The sequence below is a fragment of the Acipenser ruthenus genome, chromosome 1 (genome assembly GCF_902713425.1).
Source record: "Acipenser ruthenus chromosome 1, fAciRut3.2 maternal haplotype, whole genome shotgun sequence".
NCBI lineage: Eukaryota > Metazoa > Chordata > Actinopteri > Acipenseriformes > Acipenseridae > Acipenser > Acipenser ruthenus.
In genome coordinates, this window is record NC_081189.1 from 60,604,352 (window position 1) to 60,624,388 (window position 20,037).

A 20,037-nucleotide genomic window follows, 5' to 3' on the forward strand; every position below is an offset into this window, starting at 1 on the left:
GGTTTTCAGCCAACATTTTTTAGAGACTTTCTCAGCAACAATTTCAAAATATATTGTACATGATTCAAAGTGTATAAACATACTATATTTTATTGTAAAATATTATAAAACCTCAAAACACATACAAGTAGACATGACTGATAAATAATAAAACGTACGACCAAGCATTCTCAGATACAGCATTGTTTACATATATATATATATATATATATATATATATATATATATATATATATATATATATATATATATATATATATATAAACACACACATATACATGTCACAATTTGTGCTTTTAGTGAAACAGTAAAGAAATACATACTGTATATGAACTCTAGTGAAGATCATTTTGGGGCAAAAGTTTCTTAGGTGGGGAATATCCAGGTCTTCTTAAGCTTGGTAATGATGTGCTTTACTGACAGTAGCAAAGGCACCTGTGTATTTTTCGGTTTTAGAAAATATATTACATCCCAAGCTCTCCATGTGCAGAATGTGTCCCGTCTCTTCTGTCTCGTGTTTTTTTTTTTGTCTGTGTTTATTAGTAGCTTTATTAAAAAAAGGCAACTTTTTTTTTTTATTTCTGCACTGTCTGGATTGGCTTTGGAAGTCTTTTGCAATTCTTGATTTTCAGTTAAGGGGAGGCAAACCAGAACTGCGAGAACAGTAATAAAGGCTTTTCTGGTGTAAGGTTAGTCTGCTTTTAGCTCCACAAACATACATTGCTGGTGTCCTGGCAGGTGGAACCTGTCCCTGCTGGAGAAAGGTATAGTTTTCCATTTGGGCAGACACACAGCTCGTAGACAGTCTGTTTCGGACCCGTTGAACCAGGCGAGGAAGCAGCAAAGGTGCCATGTGGAAGATTGCCTAATCGGATTGTGTTTGCATTTAAAAATATCTGAGGAACACAAAAAATAAAATTATATTACATTGGTTTATGGCAAATTGTTTTTGTTCATGTTATTGAAAGCTATTTTAATAAAATAAAATATAGATATAAACAAAATAATCAATAAAAAAAGTCGAAAATTACATTCATATTTCTACAGAGTGCCTGTAAGTATTATATACAATTGATTCTTATTATCATAAAAAGGATGGATGTCTACAAGACATGGTGTAAAATAGCTATAGGTAACATTTTTGGAATTTCACATTCAGATCAAATAGAAATAATACTAATATAAAAACATTATTGTTCTGTTGTTTTTTTCATACAGCTATGGCCAAAAATGTTGCATCACCTTACAGAATTTGCAGATTTTTTCTTCATAAACCCAAATGAAATGTGCTGAATAATGTTACGTTGAATTACATACCACTTTGTAGTTTTCCATATACTTAACGAAAAACGAATTTAAAAATGTGACATGAAATCTAACATGAAATACTGTACTGTCGGTGCCGCTTTATCGGGACGTCTCGGAAGAAGTAAAAAGATCCCAAATAAGCGGCTGTCCCAATTAAACAAGAGGCATTTGAGACATTTGAGACAAACTCAATTTTTTTTTTTTTTTTTTTTAAATAAATTTAGTAGTCCCCAATTGATTTTACCCCGTTTTTCTCCCAATTTGAAATATCCAATTATAGTTTAGGCTTAGCTCACCGCTACCACCCCTGCGCTGACTCGGAAGCGGCACGAGCACACCCTGAAACGTGTGCCGTCAGCTGACCACTTCTTTTCACTCTGCAGGCCTGCCACGTAGCCAACCCAGAGATATAGCATCAGAGGACAACTCAGCTCTGGTCAGCTTACAGGCAAGCCCGCAGGCGCCCCGCCACTCTGCAGGGGTCACTGTTGCGCGGTGAGCCGAGGACATAATGGCCGACATTAGCCCTCCCCCCTCGGACGGTGCTCAGCCAATTATGTGCTACCCCCTGGGAACTCCCATCCACAGTCGGCAGTGGAATAGCCTGGACTCGAACCGGCGACCTCCAGGCTATAGGACGCATAATGCACTCCACACAGAGTGCCTTTATCGGATGCGCCACTCGGGAGCCCCCAAAACCTAATTTACTACTAGTTTTTTTTATTTTTATGCAGTAGCATTTTTCTGATACCTTACGCTGTAGTTTATGTGACCGACCCTGGGTCAACACGTACACAATTACCGGTATTAGTTTTTTTAAACACGTACATTATTAGTATTTTTCATAAAGCGAGAAACCGTTGCTAATAGAGCTTCCCGATTTGTAGATGACTGAGGTTTGTACCGCCCCATATAGATACGTGTGAGGCACACAATGCAAATCGTATTGGACAGTGGAGTACAAATACCTAGTACTGGAACAACATGGATACAATTTCAAGGTATGACGTTTATTTTATAGACCAAAAGTAAAATGGAATAACTGTTCAAAACATAACAATTGTATAAGATAACAGGCAATGACCTAACAGGATATTAAGTTTATTCAGTGTCTGTAAAATGCTAATTTAATCTGTCATGGAGAATGGCAGCTCCGGTTTTGTTATAATGTTAACCCTGGTTTCACCCACACTAAAAATGAACACATAATAGGTAGATAATTATTACTTTACCAAAATTTTGACTACAAAAAACAAAAACAAAACAGGAGCAAATGTCTAGCTATAACGTTACCATGATCCAAGTAACAGATTCCTTGTTTTATCAGTATGAATAAAAGACGAAATACAATCTCGAGGTGCATTAATTTATCTATCTGTTTTCTTTTATAATAGGACTATCACTACCTTGCATACTTCTCCTGTTTAACTAGTGAAACGTGTGGTTTAACAAAAAAAGCACAATTAGGTTGTGCTGTGTGTATACTCTTCAAAGTGCTTTCAATTAAAAACAAATCGTCGCCTTTTAATCTGTAGACATGTGAGTTTCGCGTGGCCGATGCAGAGCCACATTATAAACACATAAGCGTAACAATAGTGTGTAACGTCTTCATGTAGGGTTTAAAAAAAAAATGGAACCGGCATTTAATTTGAACATGGTGACGCTCTTAAATGATGTCATTAGGTTCTGCAGAGTGCTTTCGATTCAAAGGGAATTGTTGGCTTTTAACTGACCAATTATCATCATGTATGTTTTGCCTCATCTCAATTTAAAACTTTTAAACCTCAACATGAATAGATCGAAGAATTGTAACAAGAGGGATTTTTTAAAAACTCTACCTGAAGACGTTACACACTATTGTATGAGTGACATTCCCATTAACCCTTTAAGGACTGGGATCATGTTAACATGATCATACTGAAGTGGGCTTCTAGGACCGCGATTGTGTAAACATGATAAAAAAAGCACTTCATTTTTTAGACTTACAGGGCCACCATACTTTGCAGTACAGACTTGAAACACACATAGGGGAGGGACTGACATTCACTTCCTGATAGTTTTTTTTTTCTTCGTGTAATGTCAATGAGAGGGGCATTTAGTGTCTAAAGGGCGAAGACGGTTTACAGCAGCCCCCAGAGACAAAAGCAGAAACAAAACACCACAGGAACTTGTTTAGAGTTAAGGCGAAACACTGTAAATCTGATGTATCTGACTTACAATGATATTAGAACATTTATTCTGTCTCGTGTTTTAATATATATGTTTTTTTTTCCTTATTACTGATAATAATGAAATGAGTAACTATTATTTTATTTATAAAATATTTATTTTGAGAGAATAAATCGAGAGTAGTGTCCATTATTGCTTATAAAGACCCTGAGAATAAACGTGTATTATGTCATTGCAATCACTCAGGTGAAACAATCAGTGGGTTTACGTGAGCATAAGAATTTTTTCGGAAAACTAATTCCGATATCAAAAGTCATGTAAACACAGTTTCCGGAAAATGTATCGGAATATTCCAAAAGTCAGTTTTGGAAAACAGCACCTAGAAATTTCCAATTAAATTCCAAAAACTAACAAAATGTTTATCATGGTAACACACTTTTCGGAAAACGTATTCCAATAGCGTACTGCACATGTGCAAACTTTGACCTTCATTCCTGCACGTGATTTTAGAAAACAGAGAAAATAATAATAATGTGTAGTCAGTCTGTATGCATCCATTTGTCTAGTTAGGGATAAAGTAATACATTTGTTAAAGTCTGTATGTATTTATTAATAGCCCATACTGAAGCAGCAAATGTTTTCCAGCTTTAAAATGACGTTAGAATTTAAAATAATGTCTGCAAAAAAAACTGGTAATATAGAACAGGATGAGCTGTTGAAAAGGCTGATTGCACATTGTGGGGAATCTGAATAGAGGTATAGGATAGTAATCTTTGAATTTAAGACCTGACACTTCGATAAAGCACGATATTGGATTGGTCACCGTTCTATCGCAGAAATGTCTGGTCTTCAAATCGTACTTAGGCTACTACAATATTTTCCATGTGAAAATATCCTGCGTTTTCCGAAAACTTCAATCCATGTATACAGTTGAATTCTAATTAGACTTTCGATCGTTAATCATGTAAACACAGAATAGTGACGTTTTAAGAAAACCAGTTTTCTGATTCAGTTTAAAGGACACCATTTGCAAGATGCTTCTGTAAAAATTTTATTTTTAGTGAATTTTTATAGGAAGAGAGTCAACTACAGCCAAAAAGCACCTGGTCCTGGGGGAGCATCCCAAGAAAAATGCTTGGTCCTGAAAGGGTTAAGCCAATCACAGCTCACAGAGGTAGTAAAATAGCCAATCAAATAGCACACAGGATCCGTTTCCTCATGCACAGTACACAGCACACATAATTTTGATTAGGATAGCAAAGCGAAGGTTATTTATTTTACTTTGTGTAAAATTTAAGTTCAGTAGCCAAAAAGTAGTAGATGTCACGGAAGCGAAAGCCAGATGATTATTTGTTCAATTAATAATTTTGACGGCAAGGCAATATGTCTGATTTGTAGTGCAATGTTTGCAGTTATGAAAGATTATAACATACAAAGCAATGTATTTTCAGTTTAATGGAAATTTGTTTTTTTCTGAAAATGAGAAGACTGGACAAAAGAGTGGACTGGCTAGCATAGCCAAATTAAAGAAAGAAATGCTGAAGTATCAATTTTCTTACACTGGATTCTGCATCAACAGGCATTCACGGGGCGGGAGCCAGGGCTGCGAGAGGAAGGGAGTGGGTTTTTTTTGCAACTTAGGATTTGAGGCTCGGCCTCTGGACAAGGGAGAGAGAAAAGGACGAGCCGGACTCCAATCTAGAGAGCCTTCCCTATGAAGTCGAGGCTAGACCTAATGGCCTCCGGGCCCTCTCACTTCTAGGAGAGTCGTTATAGGCTGGGCCTTGCGACTGGATTCCAGTTAGAGACCGGGTTCAACCCTCAGAGGAACATAAATGTTTAGTTATACTGTTAATTTGTCCCACAGTTCATTTTTGACAGGTAATAAATTGACATGTAATAAATTACCTAATTTTAAATAAAAACTGCTTTTAATAAAAACAACTTAATTTTCCCTTGTTTTTTTCATACTTTACCATGATGAAAAGTTTTACATAAGATTTGACAATGTGATATTTTACTTAGTCTGAACGACTTTCATAAAATAGCTGACAGTTCTGAAAATATTATTATTATTTGTTTATTTAGCAGACGCCTTTATCCAAGGCGACTTACAGAGACTAGGGTGTGTGAACTATGCATCAGCTGAGTCACTTACAAATACGTCTCACCCGAAAGACGGAGCACAAGGAGGTTAAGTGACTTGCTCAGGATCACACAATGAGTCAGTGGCTGAGGTGGGATTTGAACCGGGGACCTCCTGGTTACAAGCCCCTTTCTTTAATCACTGGACCACACAGCCTCCTATAGGGACATTTATGGGAATTTTGCCATACAGACCATGGCTCGGACAAAATCTTGTAGCTCCTCAATAGTAGAAGATATTTGAAATCTGATTTTTTTTTATTTGAAGTCCTCATAAAATTTTGCATCTGCCATATGCTGATAATTTTTTTATATCTAATTTGGAAAGGGATCGAAATTGGCCATTTTTTTAAATATTATTTATTATTATACATTTTTCAATTATGTTTTGGGTGGTGCAGTTTATATAAATAAAACATATAATACATTTCACAATAAAATACATTATATCATTGGAAACAGCTACTAAAAGGCCTTTAGAGAAGGGCTGTCAAGCGATTAAAAAAAATTATCGCGATTAATCTCACGATTAAAAAAATTAATCTTAGTTAATCTCGGTTTTAATCGGATATTAAATTGTTACAATTACTACATCCATTGAATTTAAATTTGTTTTATTACTGATGCTACTGTTTTTGTTATCCTTAACTGTAAATAAAATTGTTTAAAATGTATTTATTGATGTATTTATTTAACCAGGAAATTTACCCATTGAGACCACCACCAAAATTTACTAGAGGCAATAATTTAGAAAATACAACCAACACAATAAAATGTGCGGTTCAAGCTTGATCAGCAGCATACAGAGATCAGAAAACATAATACATAGGATATCTATTTTTAAATGTGATTGTAAACTGAAATAAAGTTGTTGTTTTGTTTTTTTTAAAATAAAATTATAAATATGTAGCTATAGTAAGCACTTCTAGGAAATGAACTGTTAATTGTGAAGAGAACATAAAAATAAAATAAAACCTGTCATCATATCCAAAAACTGCTTATCATATTTATCATGAGTCATGGGCTTGCAGCGATCCTGCATTTCTGTTGAAACTGGTGGATTTAATTTTTTGTTGTTATTGTCTGTAGCAGAAGAGCTGCTAGTGTATTTTGAGAGATGAAGGCGTGTTCAGCACGCAGCAGACTAGATGTACTTGCGTTTGATATTGGAACTCACTTTGACAGTAGTCAAGTAAGCGTCTTTTTGTCCAGTGTGCCCTCAAAAAAAAAATAAAAAAAGAAATCCCACTGATTTTTAGTGCTTTGCTCCATTAAGTGGTTCAGTGACTAACTTTCTATTTAAACAATAACTGCTCTCAGACACAATACAATGTTGCCGCGGCCGGGATTGAAGTACGGTGTGCCGAAAGGCTCAAGACACAGCAATGTGATTAACGTGTGTTAAAATAATTAATCTCTAAAAACATTTATGCGTTAATCGCAGAAGTTAACTGTGATTAATTGACAGCCCTACTTTATAGATATATTGGGTTTTAATTTCTAACGTAAGGTTGCCAAACTACAAGCGCTAAACACAAAGTGGTCATATTCAAGCCCAAATATGGTCATTCTACCTAGGCGTCAAAGGGTTAAAGCCCCACATAACTAGTAAATAATAAGTCTTGCAGTATTTATGTCTTCTCTGATTGTCTTTATTATTCTTGTGTGTACACAAGCACCTCTCAATCACAATGAATGCATGAAATCACCAAATAACTAGTAAATAAACATTTAAAAAGTATTGCACAATAAGATTAAAATGAAAGTACTTTCTGGCTACTTTCGGAGTGAAACATAATATGGCACTTCCAGTTTTAGCCCAATCTGCATATAGATTTCCAAGTACGAGTCATGAGTTCCCTGCACACCCCTAAAAAAAGGTGTCAGGCTATATTTACAATGACTTTTGGCATCCTGAATGGAACATTCTAAATGTACTTTTCTAAGTTTTGGAAATGTGTGTTCCAAGCATGTAAAGCCTGAGGGGGGAAGACCTGTGCAAGTTTGATTCAATTGACATTGTTTTATGGGTCAAATTCCAGGGACAAATTGAAGAATAATAATTTTAGTGAGACAGAAATACAGAGCAAAACATGACACCCCTTACCCAAGAAGAATCTAATGGCCTAATGATCTATTATGCATATATTATTCTTCCAATATTCTACTAATTTATATCTGGTAATTTATATATAACGCCTGTAAAATACTTCACTCTATGTCTTGCTTTAAGGCATTATTGTGAATGATGTGTTCCTTAGGGATAACTAACTTCAGTAGATGTTGTTTATCATTTCTTAATGACTAGATCTCATACTTGACATGAAACTTGAATAAGCAGTAAGCATAATCCTGGTTAGATCCCAGAGGTTGTAAACTATTTATAGTTGATTGAAGGGGTTTTAGGGACAAATGTATTTTCATCAGAAAGTTGACATTGCCATGTTTATCAATTTCTGACCATATCCCATGGCTCTCACCAGATAATCTGTTTTCCCATAAAATGTAAAAATAAACCATTTTAGAAGTGTAGTGTTTAGTAGGCCCGTGCCGAGCAATGAGTAGAAACAAATATTCGTAATGAGTTTGGTTGGTTTTCCAAGTACAATACACAAGTCATTTTACTATTACTCATTATTCGAGAACAAAAGGAGTTAAAAAAAGCTCCTGGCTCCAATAGGGCAGTGATGACTGTCAATCTCATGTCTATAGATAGAGAACCAATCCAGGGAGGGATCATCAGCACAGCAGTCTTTGTGCTAAATGTTAGTTTCCATTACATTTTTGGAGGAGAGGAGAGCAGCTCTGCTACATACATCCACTTTGAAAAAAAGGGATTTCCCAAGGATATACAGCTATGGCCAAAAGTTTTGCAGCACAACTTTTAGCACTGAGACATAATTAAAAAAAAAAATCTATATGAGCATAATTTAGATCTTTTATTTAACACCATGGAATCAAATAAACTACAAAATTATGTCGCAGAAGCCATAATAGTAGTACAGTATTTCATGTTAGATCAGATTTTTTAATTGTCAGTTTTTCGTTTCATATATGGAAAAATATGGAAAACTATAAAGTGGTATGTAATGCAATATGTTAACGTAACATTATTCAGCATGTTTCATTCGAGTTTATGAAGCAAAATATGTTAATTCTATAGGGTGATGTAAAACTTTTGGCCAAAGCTGTACTTTCCAAAAACACATTATATAAAAATATTTAGTTTTACTTTATATTATGTTAATTTCAGGATTTTAGCTTTTTTTAAGGTTCATTCATTATGTCTGCGTACACAAGTCTCTGTAACTAATTTTATTTTATCAAAGGAAAAAAGGCACGACAAGTATAGGTTTTTTTAAGGTGTTTTTTGTATTTCAGTTGTGTTTTTTTAGGGTCTGTTTGTTATAGATTTACTATTTCTCTGTCTTTGTCAAGACCATGGGTAAAAAATAAACAGCAGCTAATTTACTGCTACTGAGTACTTTCAATGCATTTTGTTGAAAAGCAAAGCAATAGTATATCCTGTCCATTCTCGGAAAAGGTGATAGAGCCTTTCAGCTACCACTAATCATTGTAATGGTGGTATGCTTTACCTTTTCAACATGAGTAGAAAGACAAGGTTATTGTAATTTATTCTCAGATTAATTGTACATTTTTTTTATTATTTATTTCTTAGCAGACGCCCTTATCCAGGGCGACTTATAATTGTTACAAGATATCACATTATACATTATTTCACATTATACAGATGTACATAAACACTTGATGTGCCTGACAAGCTCACCTCTCCCTCTGTGGACTGAAGCTGCATCTCTTTTCGACAGGTTGCCTTGAAGTCCCCTGCATCAGCACTAATTTCAACCCCCTTTGGAGCCTCCATTGTAAGGGTCCGTGTTGGAGATTCAAGCCTGCAAAATGTGCATTGATGAGTAAATATCAGGTTATATAAAACACCTCCCACTGTCAATTCATTTTCTCTCTCTGTTATTGATTTTGGAAATAGATTGCTCTGTGGATTTGCTAAATAACATGCTTTCTGTAAAGCCATCTGCAGTAAAATAAGTATTTCTACCCTGCTTTTGGTACTGTGATGGCCACAGTATATTCTAGGTGCAATCTCACCACTGTGGTATACCATCTTATCATAACCTGCTTTGATTTGTATTCTACACTTTTAACTATATAACTAAGTATTTTATGTTGTCTTTTAATTGCTTCCCCACAAAATGTGAGCATACAAAACAGAAACAAGCCAAAATGTATAATAATTTATTGTATCTTACATTTTTTTAAAGAAACCAAGAGCTAGATTCAGTTATGTGCACCACCCTAGCTAAGGTGGGAAAATGTTGGTATTAAAAAAGTTTGGTATTTGGTTTGGTATTAAAGAGCTGCACAAAGGAGATTTTGTGACTTATCTAACGCTCGTCATTTTAATGTGATAAAAAAACACATTTTATTCAAGCATTGAAGAACTGGCAGGTGCTGTTTTTAAAGACAACTTCAAAGTTGCTGTTATACAGCATTTAAAAATAATTGCACAACATATAAACAAAATATAAACAAATATAGAAACATTTTTAAAAAAGTACTTATTTAAAGAAAAAGTTACCAAATACACAGCAAACCATGTCTAATCTTGCCACTATATATACTGGAATTCTATGTCAGCATAATTCTGGGGTACCAATCAAATCCCTACAGTGCTCCTATTGCAAAGTGTTCAAATAGTTTAGAATTGATATCTTTTTTTAGGTACTATATTATATTTTACAGTATCTCTATAAACCAGCACACTGTATTATCTGGTTCAATTTTCTGGTTCCAAGTTATACCGTGTAAGACATGTTTTACTATATGCTATTGGATGCTGCGTGTTATGTAAAAAGTTTTACAAAAGCTTCACTGGTGAGTGAGTGCAAGTAGTATATTTTACAGTTCAGATGTTAATTTTTAGTGTTTTCTTCCCTTCTGTTGCTTCTGTGCTCCTGTGGAAGGGTAGCATTGCTGTCAAGGCAAGCGGCAGGAATAGCAGACACAGGGGACAGGAAATTGCAGTTGAGACCTTGGTAGCACACTTTTATTCAGGTACAAACAAATCAAATAAAAAAAAAAATCAAACAAAACAGTATCCAAGCTAAGGCTATCCCGGGGCACTAATAACAGACCACAACCGGCTACTCTGGCATGTATACATGATCTTAACCCAGAAGCTGCCATGCTTCTCTCAGCAGCATATGTAATTCTGGGGGGTTGTGCCCCAGTTACTCCTCCTGTGAACGCAGCAGCTCCTCTTCCTGGCAACTCAGCAGCCTTTCCTCCCTCACTGACTGGCTCGGAGTCTTGGAAAAGGGCAGGGTAGCCCAGCAGCGACAATGCAGGCCATGGCGCAGGGCTCTCCGACAGCAACAATGCAAGCCACAGTGAAGGGCACTCCAGCAGCTACAGTGCAGGTCGCAGGATGGGGGCACCGGGCGAGGCAACACAGGTCGCAAGACAGGGCACTCCGGCTGAGGCAGCGCAGGTCGCAAGACAGGGCACTCCGGCCGAGGCAGCGCAGGTCGCAAGAGAGGGCACTCCGACCGAGGCAGCGCTGGTCACAAGAGGGGGCACTCCGGCCGAGGCAGCGCAGGTCGCAAGAGAGGGCACTCCGGCCGAGGCAGCGCTGGTCACAAGAGGGGGCACTCCGGCCGAGGCAGCGCAGGTCGCAAGAGAGGGCACTCCGGCCGAGGCAGCGCTGGTCACAAGAGGGGGCACTCCAGCCGAGGTAGTGCAGGTCGCAAGAGAGGGCACTCCGGCCGAGGCAGCGCTGGTCACAAGAGGGGGCACTCCGGCCGAGGCAGCGCAGGTCGCAAGAGAGGGCACTCCGGTCGAGGCAGCGCAGGCTGCTGTCGCCAGTGTGGGGAAGGCAAGCAGGGGAGCTGTTTCCACCGAAACAAGGACCAGGGGTCACAAATGGAGATTAGATAAAGGGGCATTCAGAACAGAAACTAGGAGGCACTTTTTTACACAGAGAATTGTGAGGGTCTGGAACCAACTCCCCAGTAATGTTGTTGAAGCTGACACCCTGGGATCCTTCAAGAAGCTGCTTGATGAGATTCTGGGATCAATAAGCTACTAACAACCAAACAAGCAAGATGGGCTGAATGGCCTCCTCTCGTTTGTAAACCTTCTTATGTTCTTATGTTCTTATGTTCTTATGTTCATTCCATGTTGCTGCGCTTTAAATTTCAAAAATGGTTTGATTGTTTTGCAGCTTCTCAGAACGCACATCTGCCTTAGCATTAGATTTAATCTACCCCCAAGACAAACATGCAACTAAAATCTTCATTGGTTTTCAGGCATTGACCAAATAACTCCTTGATCTGATAATTAATATATCTTAAACATTTTGTACCTTTAAAAAATAAAACTTTATATCTTGTATATCCTAACAGAAAAGTACACAATTGATCATTTTGTACTCTCAGAGGGTCTTGGGCATGATTTAAAGAATTCTGGAGAAACAGACGCTATAAGAATCATAGTTATCATGATCAGATGGATGTTACAATGATACAATGAAATTGTAAAAACTGAAAATGCAGAACATCCAGAAACAAAAAGGCCTGTCTCTTCCAACATCCCCCATCCCAATACACACACTATCACAATCTCATGAAAATGTATTAACACTGTCATCTGTGTCATTGGCCAAAAAAAGGACTCTACATGATTTTATTTTCGATATTTAAAAATTGAAATAGAAAATATTCAATATTTATTGTAAGTCATTTGAATTTGCTGCTATTTTTTGCGTTAATTATAGATGTGTCTGTTAAGTCTGTGAGTAATTTGCTCACCAGTATTGAAACAATGTTATTTGTGTTTGTAAAATAACACAGGGTTAGTATCTTGAGTACTTGTGAGTGGTGTAAATTAGCCATTGCATTTATACTGCAACATTATCTCGACTTCTTTCAAGAATAAACTATTCAATCATAAGTAGGTTTTATTAACTAAGAATTCCATCATTTTATTTTAATGTTTAAAAACAGATAGCCAAATCCTGTAATATTATAATGCGTCAGATTTAAAAAAAATGCTGTACTTACAAAGTAGGCTATTGTGTCTTAACAGGCGCTTGTACACATACGAGTACTGGAATGCCACTTATGTCAATAAATATACAGCCATTAGTAGCAAGAAGCATGGCTAGGTTGTTTCAGCTCGGCTGAATGTCATTGAGTGAGAATGTAATTACAACAAAATACAAAAAAAAAAACAGAGATAAATGATAGACTTGTCTGCAGCTCAGTGTTAGTTTATATTTCATGTAGTTTCTAAACATTTTAATAGTAGTAAACTAAACAGAGGGTTTACACATTTAAATCTGGCATACTTTCATCTTTACAGGAAAAAAAGAAAGACATATATGCAACCAGTGCTATTGCAGGGCAGTAAGTTTGACACCTGTAATCGGTAAAATATAGCGTTTGCCCCTTTAAATTACAGGTTGCATTTGTTCTATTAGGACTCCCCATATCAGCAGCGGGGTTGACCTAGCATATGAATGAGAGAGAAATGTGTATGAGATAAGTGTGGAATCAATCAGGGAAAGCAGCTGTATCTCCTGAAACTTATGAATCAAGACTTTGGAACCCAATTTTGTATCATCAGTGTATCAAAACCCTTACATTATAAACAGAAATAAAAAACAAACAAACAAACGAACAAAAAAAAAACGTTAAATGCAGTTGTTCACAGTTTTATGTACTGGTATGCAAAAAATGTGTTTTACCAAGCATTGTTGTGTGTACTTAAGTTGTATAGTGCATTTTTTATTGACACCGTGTGATACAGTTGAGAGAAAATGACTAACGTAACATGTTTTTCATAGTTAGCGTTACAGGCACACTCACTCAGCAACTCTTGACAGATGGCATCCTTCACAGCTAGTGGTTTTTTTTCTTCCATATTATTCTAATTTTACCTGTGTATTGGAAATAGGTCTCAAACAAATCACAAGCCCCTTTTATTTGTTAGTGTGTATATATATATATATATATATATATATTACAAAACAGATTTAAATACAATGCACATGATGACATTTTAGCTGATGAAGGAACGTTTTGTGCACCTTTACTTTACTTTTACTTTAAAGCTGGAAACTATATTGATTGTTTGAAAAAAAAGGAGTAACGCAGGCATATCTCTGTCGTGAATACAGTCAAAAATAACTTTTTTTTTTCTTTTTGCTTGTTCAGCAACCATGGAGCAAAGTACAAAAAACGCCTTCATTTTCCTTTGCCGTGTAACATGGATTTGGAGGTTGAATAGTAAATACCAAGCAGTCATATAAATACTGCCAGCTATAGCATGAAACCTAAGTTTGACCTCGGTAGAATGTCAGCTCTGGTTACGACGCTGACTATATATATATATATATATATATATATATATATATATATATATATACCAACAGAAAGATACAGACAATTTTACAACAAGACCCATCTACAGCGCCTATTTTCAAGACTCCCACCTTGATGTCATATAGAAGAGACAAGAATATAAGGGAATATGTGGTATACAGTGATATTTGTCCTTCTGGGGAACCTTTTAAAGGAACATATCCATGTAATAGACCACGATGTAATACCTGTAAATACATTCATTCTGAAACAGAGATTAGAGGCATTAAATCTTCATTCAACATTCATGAACATTTTACATGTACATCTAACAGGGAGCCCTGCACATGGAATGGCTGTTTGGTTGGCAGGGAAAAGGTTAAAATCTTCCCTGCCAAAATACACATGCAAACGTGTGTTAATTGTTTTGATTGCTCTGTTAATTCCATGAACCTATAATTTCAATTGACAACACTGGTTCTGACCTCAGGCCCAACCTCAGGCCCAAGTCTTGAACAAGCAATCTGGTCTTGGTATTTACTTTATAAAATTATTGTTGCGGAACGCATTTTATGAAAAATGTAAAATAAAACATGCCCTAAACCAATAGGCTTCAGTTAATTCATGAGTTACATCCCAAATGACACCTCTTGCCAGTAAGACTTTGTCTTGTAATTGGTGGGGGGGTCAACTAAGACACAAGCAAAAATCCCCTTATGCCAGCAAACCTTTAATGTCTGCAAAAGTCATGGCCAGTGTGTGGTTACTGCAATCCCCGTCTGTACTTGGGAGGGTTGAGGACCCAGGGGAGCCCTGTGGCAGGCATGCATTCAGTGCATGAGGCAAGTTCACATACAGTACTTAGCCACACATCTGCACCACCCCCCCACCCCCCTCCCTCTCCCTCCACCCCCCTCCCTCTCCCTCCACCTCCCTCCACCACCGCTCTACACTCCCAATTTTGTATCTTCAAAAGATGACAGGTATGTAATAATAATAATAATAATAATAATAATAACAATCTATTACACTAAACTTACCATCTCTGTTTCAATGACAAATGAAAAAAAAAAAAATGATACCTGAATCTCACCCTCACAATAGGGGGCTCGACTTTTACACAAGGGTGACTTTTACTCGAGCTAATATGGTACTGGTAGTTATTTAAAGTGATCCTGGAAGATAGGAAGCAAGGTCCAATTCATCTTGTTATAACTTATATAGACTTGATACTGGCTCTTTTTAGAACCTGACCTTGGTAAGCGATAAGATCTAGTTTCACTATATATACAGGACTTTTGCCATAAGTATACCAAATCTTGTTTCTAAAATGCCTAGTCACCCCACTACTAATACAACATGATAAAACATTTCATAATTGCATGAAGAGAAATATGAATTGGGAAACATCTTCTGTTTGTTCACCTTACATGAAAGAGGGGACAACATTACAACTACACACCTATAGGAGGCTGTGTGGTCCAGTGGTTAAAGAAAAGGGCTTTTAACCAGACGGTCTCTGGTTCAAATCCCTGACTCATTGTGTGACCCTGAGCAAGTAATTTAACCTCCTTGTGCTCCGTGTTTTAGGTGAGAAGTTGTTGTAAGTGACTCTGCAGCTGATGCATATCACACACCCTAGTCTCTGTAAGTTGCCTTGGATAAAGGTGTCTGCTAAATAAACAAATAATAATAATAGCTGTAATTTTTCAAACAATCTCACTTCAGAAGTTAAGCTTTTAGTCTTTTCAGAAGCAGACACAGTGGTTGAAAAGCTTTTTATTTTTTAGGTGGACTATTGAGTAAATATGTACATTAAATGATGATCAAAGCAGAAATAGAGGATAGCACACCCGACTGATCTTGATAATGAAAAAAAATCTCATCAAATGTAATAATTACATCCCTATTATTTATTCAGAGACTAGAGAATATTATATAAAATATAGATTAGAAGAAAAACTATTAATATTAATATCGTAACTTCTTTCTTATATGGTAACTGCTATTCAGAATTCCAAAGCAACCCAATGTCCTTAAATGAAATGAATCCTTGGCTAATGCTTGTTTTATGCCACAAAATCATATAAAATACCTGGTTGATTACTTCCATATTACTTTTTAACATACAGCCTAATAATGGGCTATTTAAAAGCACTTGGATATCTTGCTATTACCAGTCAGGATTTTAAGGATTCGACCAGGACCTTATACACTACCTTCTGTAATAGTGAGCAAACCGAGTTTTCATGCTGTTTCTGAAGCCCTTTATTTAATATCCCTGATTCAGTTATTGAACTGGTGTGTACCGAAACCCTCTGATTTAAATCCATTTTAAATACTTTTTCCCCCCATCCTAAAACCTACTTTATAAAGTCCCTTTTCAATTCTGAAGCTATCTCCTCATTAAACTTTGTAAGTAATGTTTTTTTGTTTGTTTGTTTGTTTTATAGCATAAATCAGGGGGCTGTGTGGTCCAGTGGTTAAAGAAACGGGCTTGTAACCAGGAGGTCCCTGATTCTAATGCCGGCTCAATCACTGACTCACTGTGTGATCCTGAGCAAGTCACTTAACCTCCTTGTGCTCCGTCTTCCAGGTGAGACGTTGTTGTAAGTGACTCTGCAGCTGATGCATAGTTCACACACCCTAGTCTTTGTAAGTTGCCTTGGATAAAGGCGTCTGCTAAATAATAAAAAAAAAATTAATCCTATTAGCTGCGTGTTTGAAGAAGGATAACCAATTATTATCTTAGTTGCAAAAAGAAAATATCAACTTATATTGTAATGCATACTTGTCACAAAGACGGCCGGAGTGGGTGGCGTCAGACCAGATGCAGGAAATAAAACAACAGAGAGGTGTGGTTTGGTGGAGCTGAGCGAATGGTTTCGCTCAGCATTTAATAAACAGAACAGAAAATAAAAAGGTTGAACAAACAAACACAAAACAGGACACGGCACTTACGCCAAAATAAATATATAAACAAAACGGACTAAACAGTGAACAGACAAACGAACAAACACGGTGAGTGAAAACAACTATCAATTCAATTTACTTTATTTTATTTTACTTTCTCCTTCTCTCTCTCCCGTTCTCCACTCACCGAACACCCAACCACGAGTGAAAGAAATGTGCATCTATATATACTGTTGTGCTGGGATTCAATTACTAATTAATTATTCACTTGAATCCCAGCATGTGAATGAATTCTGTGCAACCCCGTGCTCACATATTACATTTAACCAGCACGTGAAGTGATTTGTGCCCTCCTCGTGCCTAAATACAAATCTACATTTTTAACTCACACGTGAAACACAGACCTGTTTATATCCCGTGTACCAATGACTATACACCAACATTAACACACGCACGCACCATACAACACATAATATGCACACAGGGGCGGGGCACATTGCCACAATACTGTACAATTGTACTAGTCAGTCTTTTCAAGTTGGTCCTATTTCCAGAGATACAGTACTTCGATGGCAAATGAATAATGTAAAATACAAGGATAAACTTAAGAATAGTGGCAAAAAGAGAAATGAAAAAGATGGATTGTCATTATCAATGAGTGGATTGTCATTCACAAATCTAGCAACTGCAAGGTCATAAAAGTAAGGAACTCTTTCATAAAAAAAAGATGTCTCCATAGATCAATGAATATATGACTGCGTAAAAATAAAACATCTCAAAAAGTTCCAAAACATTATATATGACAGGTGGTTTTAATTTACTTTACTCTGTTTGAGGTTTTACAATGGTAGCCAAAACCAGCTATAAAAATGTTGAAATATGACATAGTACTCTCCCCGATAAAACTGAAGTCAATGCAATATGCAGTTTAGTTAACCTGCCTGCATCTTCTGCACACTAGAGGGCATTATCTGACTAGAAACTGGTTTGTTACAGATTACAACTGAAACAGTGTTTCACCAGGTAGCATACTAAAATACTCTGTCAGATCATCCCCGGGGGTGCTGGCCCCCTTCTCTCCAGCTGTAAGTCCCACCCCCTCATCATACCGGTACATCATTTTGAGGGCGTGTTCCGGCCTGAAATTCAAAAAGAATGAGCTTGGATACGGATAACTTTCCATGTCAATGCCTTGGTAAGTAATTTTTTACATTTAGTATTTAATAAGCAATTAGAATTTAATCTAAGGCAAAGTATTTTCATCTTTATCTTTGAAAAAAGAAAGATACCAGTCTAGTTTAATTTATAATACAATAGAGATCCTTTAAAAATCCATCTTACTGTTTTCCATCATAATTAAAATGTTTATACTGTACATTATATGAAAAATCAAAGATGCAAAAAATATATTTCTATCACCCAAACTCAGTCTGAGGGTGTATCCTACAAATTGCAAGGCCTTAAAAGCTTTATTTTACATGTAGTACAATAGTCAGTAATAAAGGTCCAGAGGCTCTATGAAAAGTACGGGGCCCTGGGGGCTGTATTACCACTACAGGGGCTCTATTACCACTACAGGGCCCCGGGGGCTGTATTACCACTATGTGGCCCCTGGGGGCTCTATCACAGGTATTAACCATATAAATGAACGTAAAGCTAAACGTACCTCATCAGACAACCACTAATGTGAATTCAACGTGAAAATTGAAGAGGTATATATGTTGAATCCCTCAACTTTAAATAGTGTGTGGGTGTGAATGTTTTTTATTTTGCAGATAATACAAACAGGTTTATACTGTAAATTGGCTCAATTAAAAAAAAAAAATAATAATTTACCTTAAACTCACAAAGTGCATTAAATTGTTCATTACAATATCAAGTATTTTCTGTGCATAATAATATATTTTCGTGAGCATTTAAAATATCAAGTTGTTAACCATGTATTTTAGACTGGAGAAAGTTGTAAAAGGCAAAAACATTTGGGCTACTCGGGTCTGCCGTCTTAGGTTTCTTAATACTGTATAGCAATTTTGGTGTTAAGAGATTAAATACATAAATAATACAGAACGACTGTTTCTAATACCGTAAATCATTTTGTTAATTAGATTTGTTTTTTACCCAGTAAAATACAGTAATTAAATTACATCTACCCACATACCCAATTTTTAAGTACATATTTGTTTACGATTTTTTTTCTTCCCAAAAAAATTATTAAAATAATATTAGGCTGCTATGAGTCTTGCCATGGATGAGAGAGATGTGGCAGAATTTCCTTTTTACAAAATATTACAGATATGGGGTACATTTTGTTAAAAATATTTACTGTAACACAAAACACTAAAAACTAATGTATATGGTTTATTGTTTATCGGGAATGTTGAGTGCTGGGGTTTCTTCCATGGATATGGGGCCACTGGGATTTGACTGGATTCCTTCTAAATAAAGATAAAATGGGTACAGTGGCAGAACATAAGAATAGGTTTGTTCATGTATTTATTTTACTTACTTTGACCCATAGCTGCAGTGCCACCCACATCCACACCCACACCCACCTTGTCCTTCTGCCAAGGGGTCTGGCATGATGAACGGAATCAAAATACTGGGGCGCAAAAACTGTGCCTCAGCAACTACATGCTGCTTTCCCATAATTTCATTTTTTTTTTCTTTTTTCAATGCAACAAGTTCTAGATGTTGATGTTGCTGTTGCAAGAGTATTTTTGCCAAATTTGTGTTGATTTTTCCCAATATGCCAGTTTTCTCGCGTTGATTAACTCCTGGCTGCATCCACAGGTGTTCTTGCTATTCCGTTTACGTTTACCATGTACCGATGCCTCAAGTCTCTCGGGTGATGATATTGCCTCACATTCCGCTACATGAAACCCCATGTCTACAGACACTTCTTCTTGTGCTTCTTCCATCTCAGTTGAACACAAGGGTATGTCAACATCGGCAGGGAATTCTTGGCCAAACACATCTATTCTGCCAGGGATACCATGTACAGCTGTGGGTCCCATTTTGTTAACAGCTTATTCTTCTTCACCGGTTAACGTACTAATAGAACATTGACAGCCGCCCGTTTTTTGTTGCTGCTTTTTAATATCTG

At 36.6% G+C, this 20,037-nt stretch overlaps 1 protein-coding gene across 1 annotated transcript in view; it reads right to left on the reverse strand.

Moving 5' to 3' along the window:
• Positions 1-266: 266 nt before the first annotated feature.
• Positions 267-20,037, reverse strand: part of LOC117421416 (zeta-sarcoglycan-like) — a 249,361-nt gene continuing 229,590 nt past the window's right edge. The window contains exons 7-8 of the mRNA XM_059026893.1: positions 9,410-9,533; positions 267-896 (exon numbers count right to left, since the gene is read on the reverse strand). Of these exons, the coding sequence (XP_058882876.1) occupies positions 702-896; positions 9,410-9,533 (319 nt within the window). The 3' untranslated portion in view covers positions 267-701. The remainder of the gene's footprint in view (positions 897-9,409; positions 9,534-20,037) is intronic.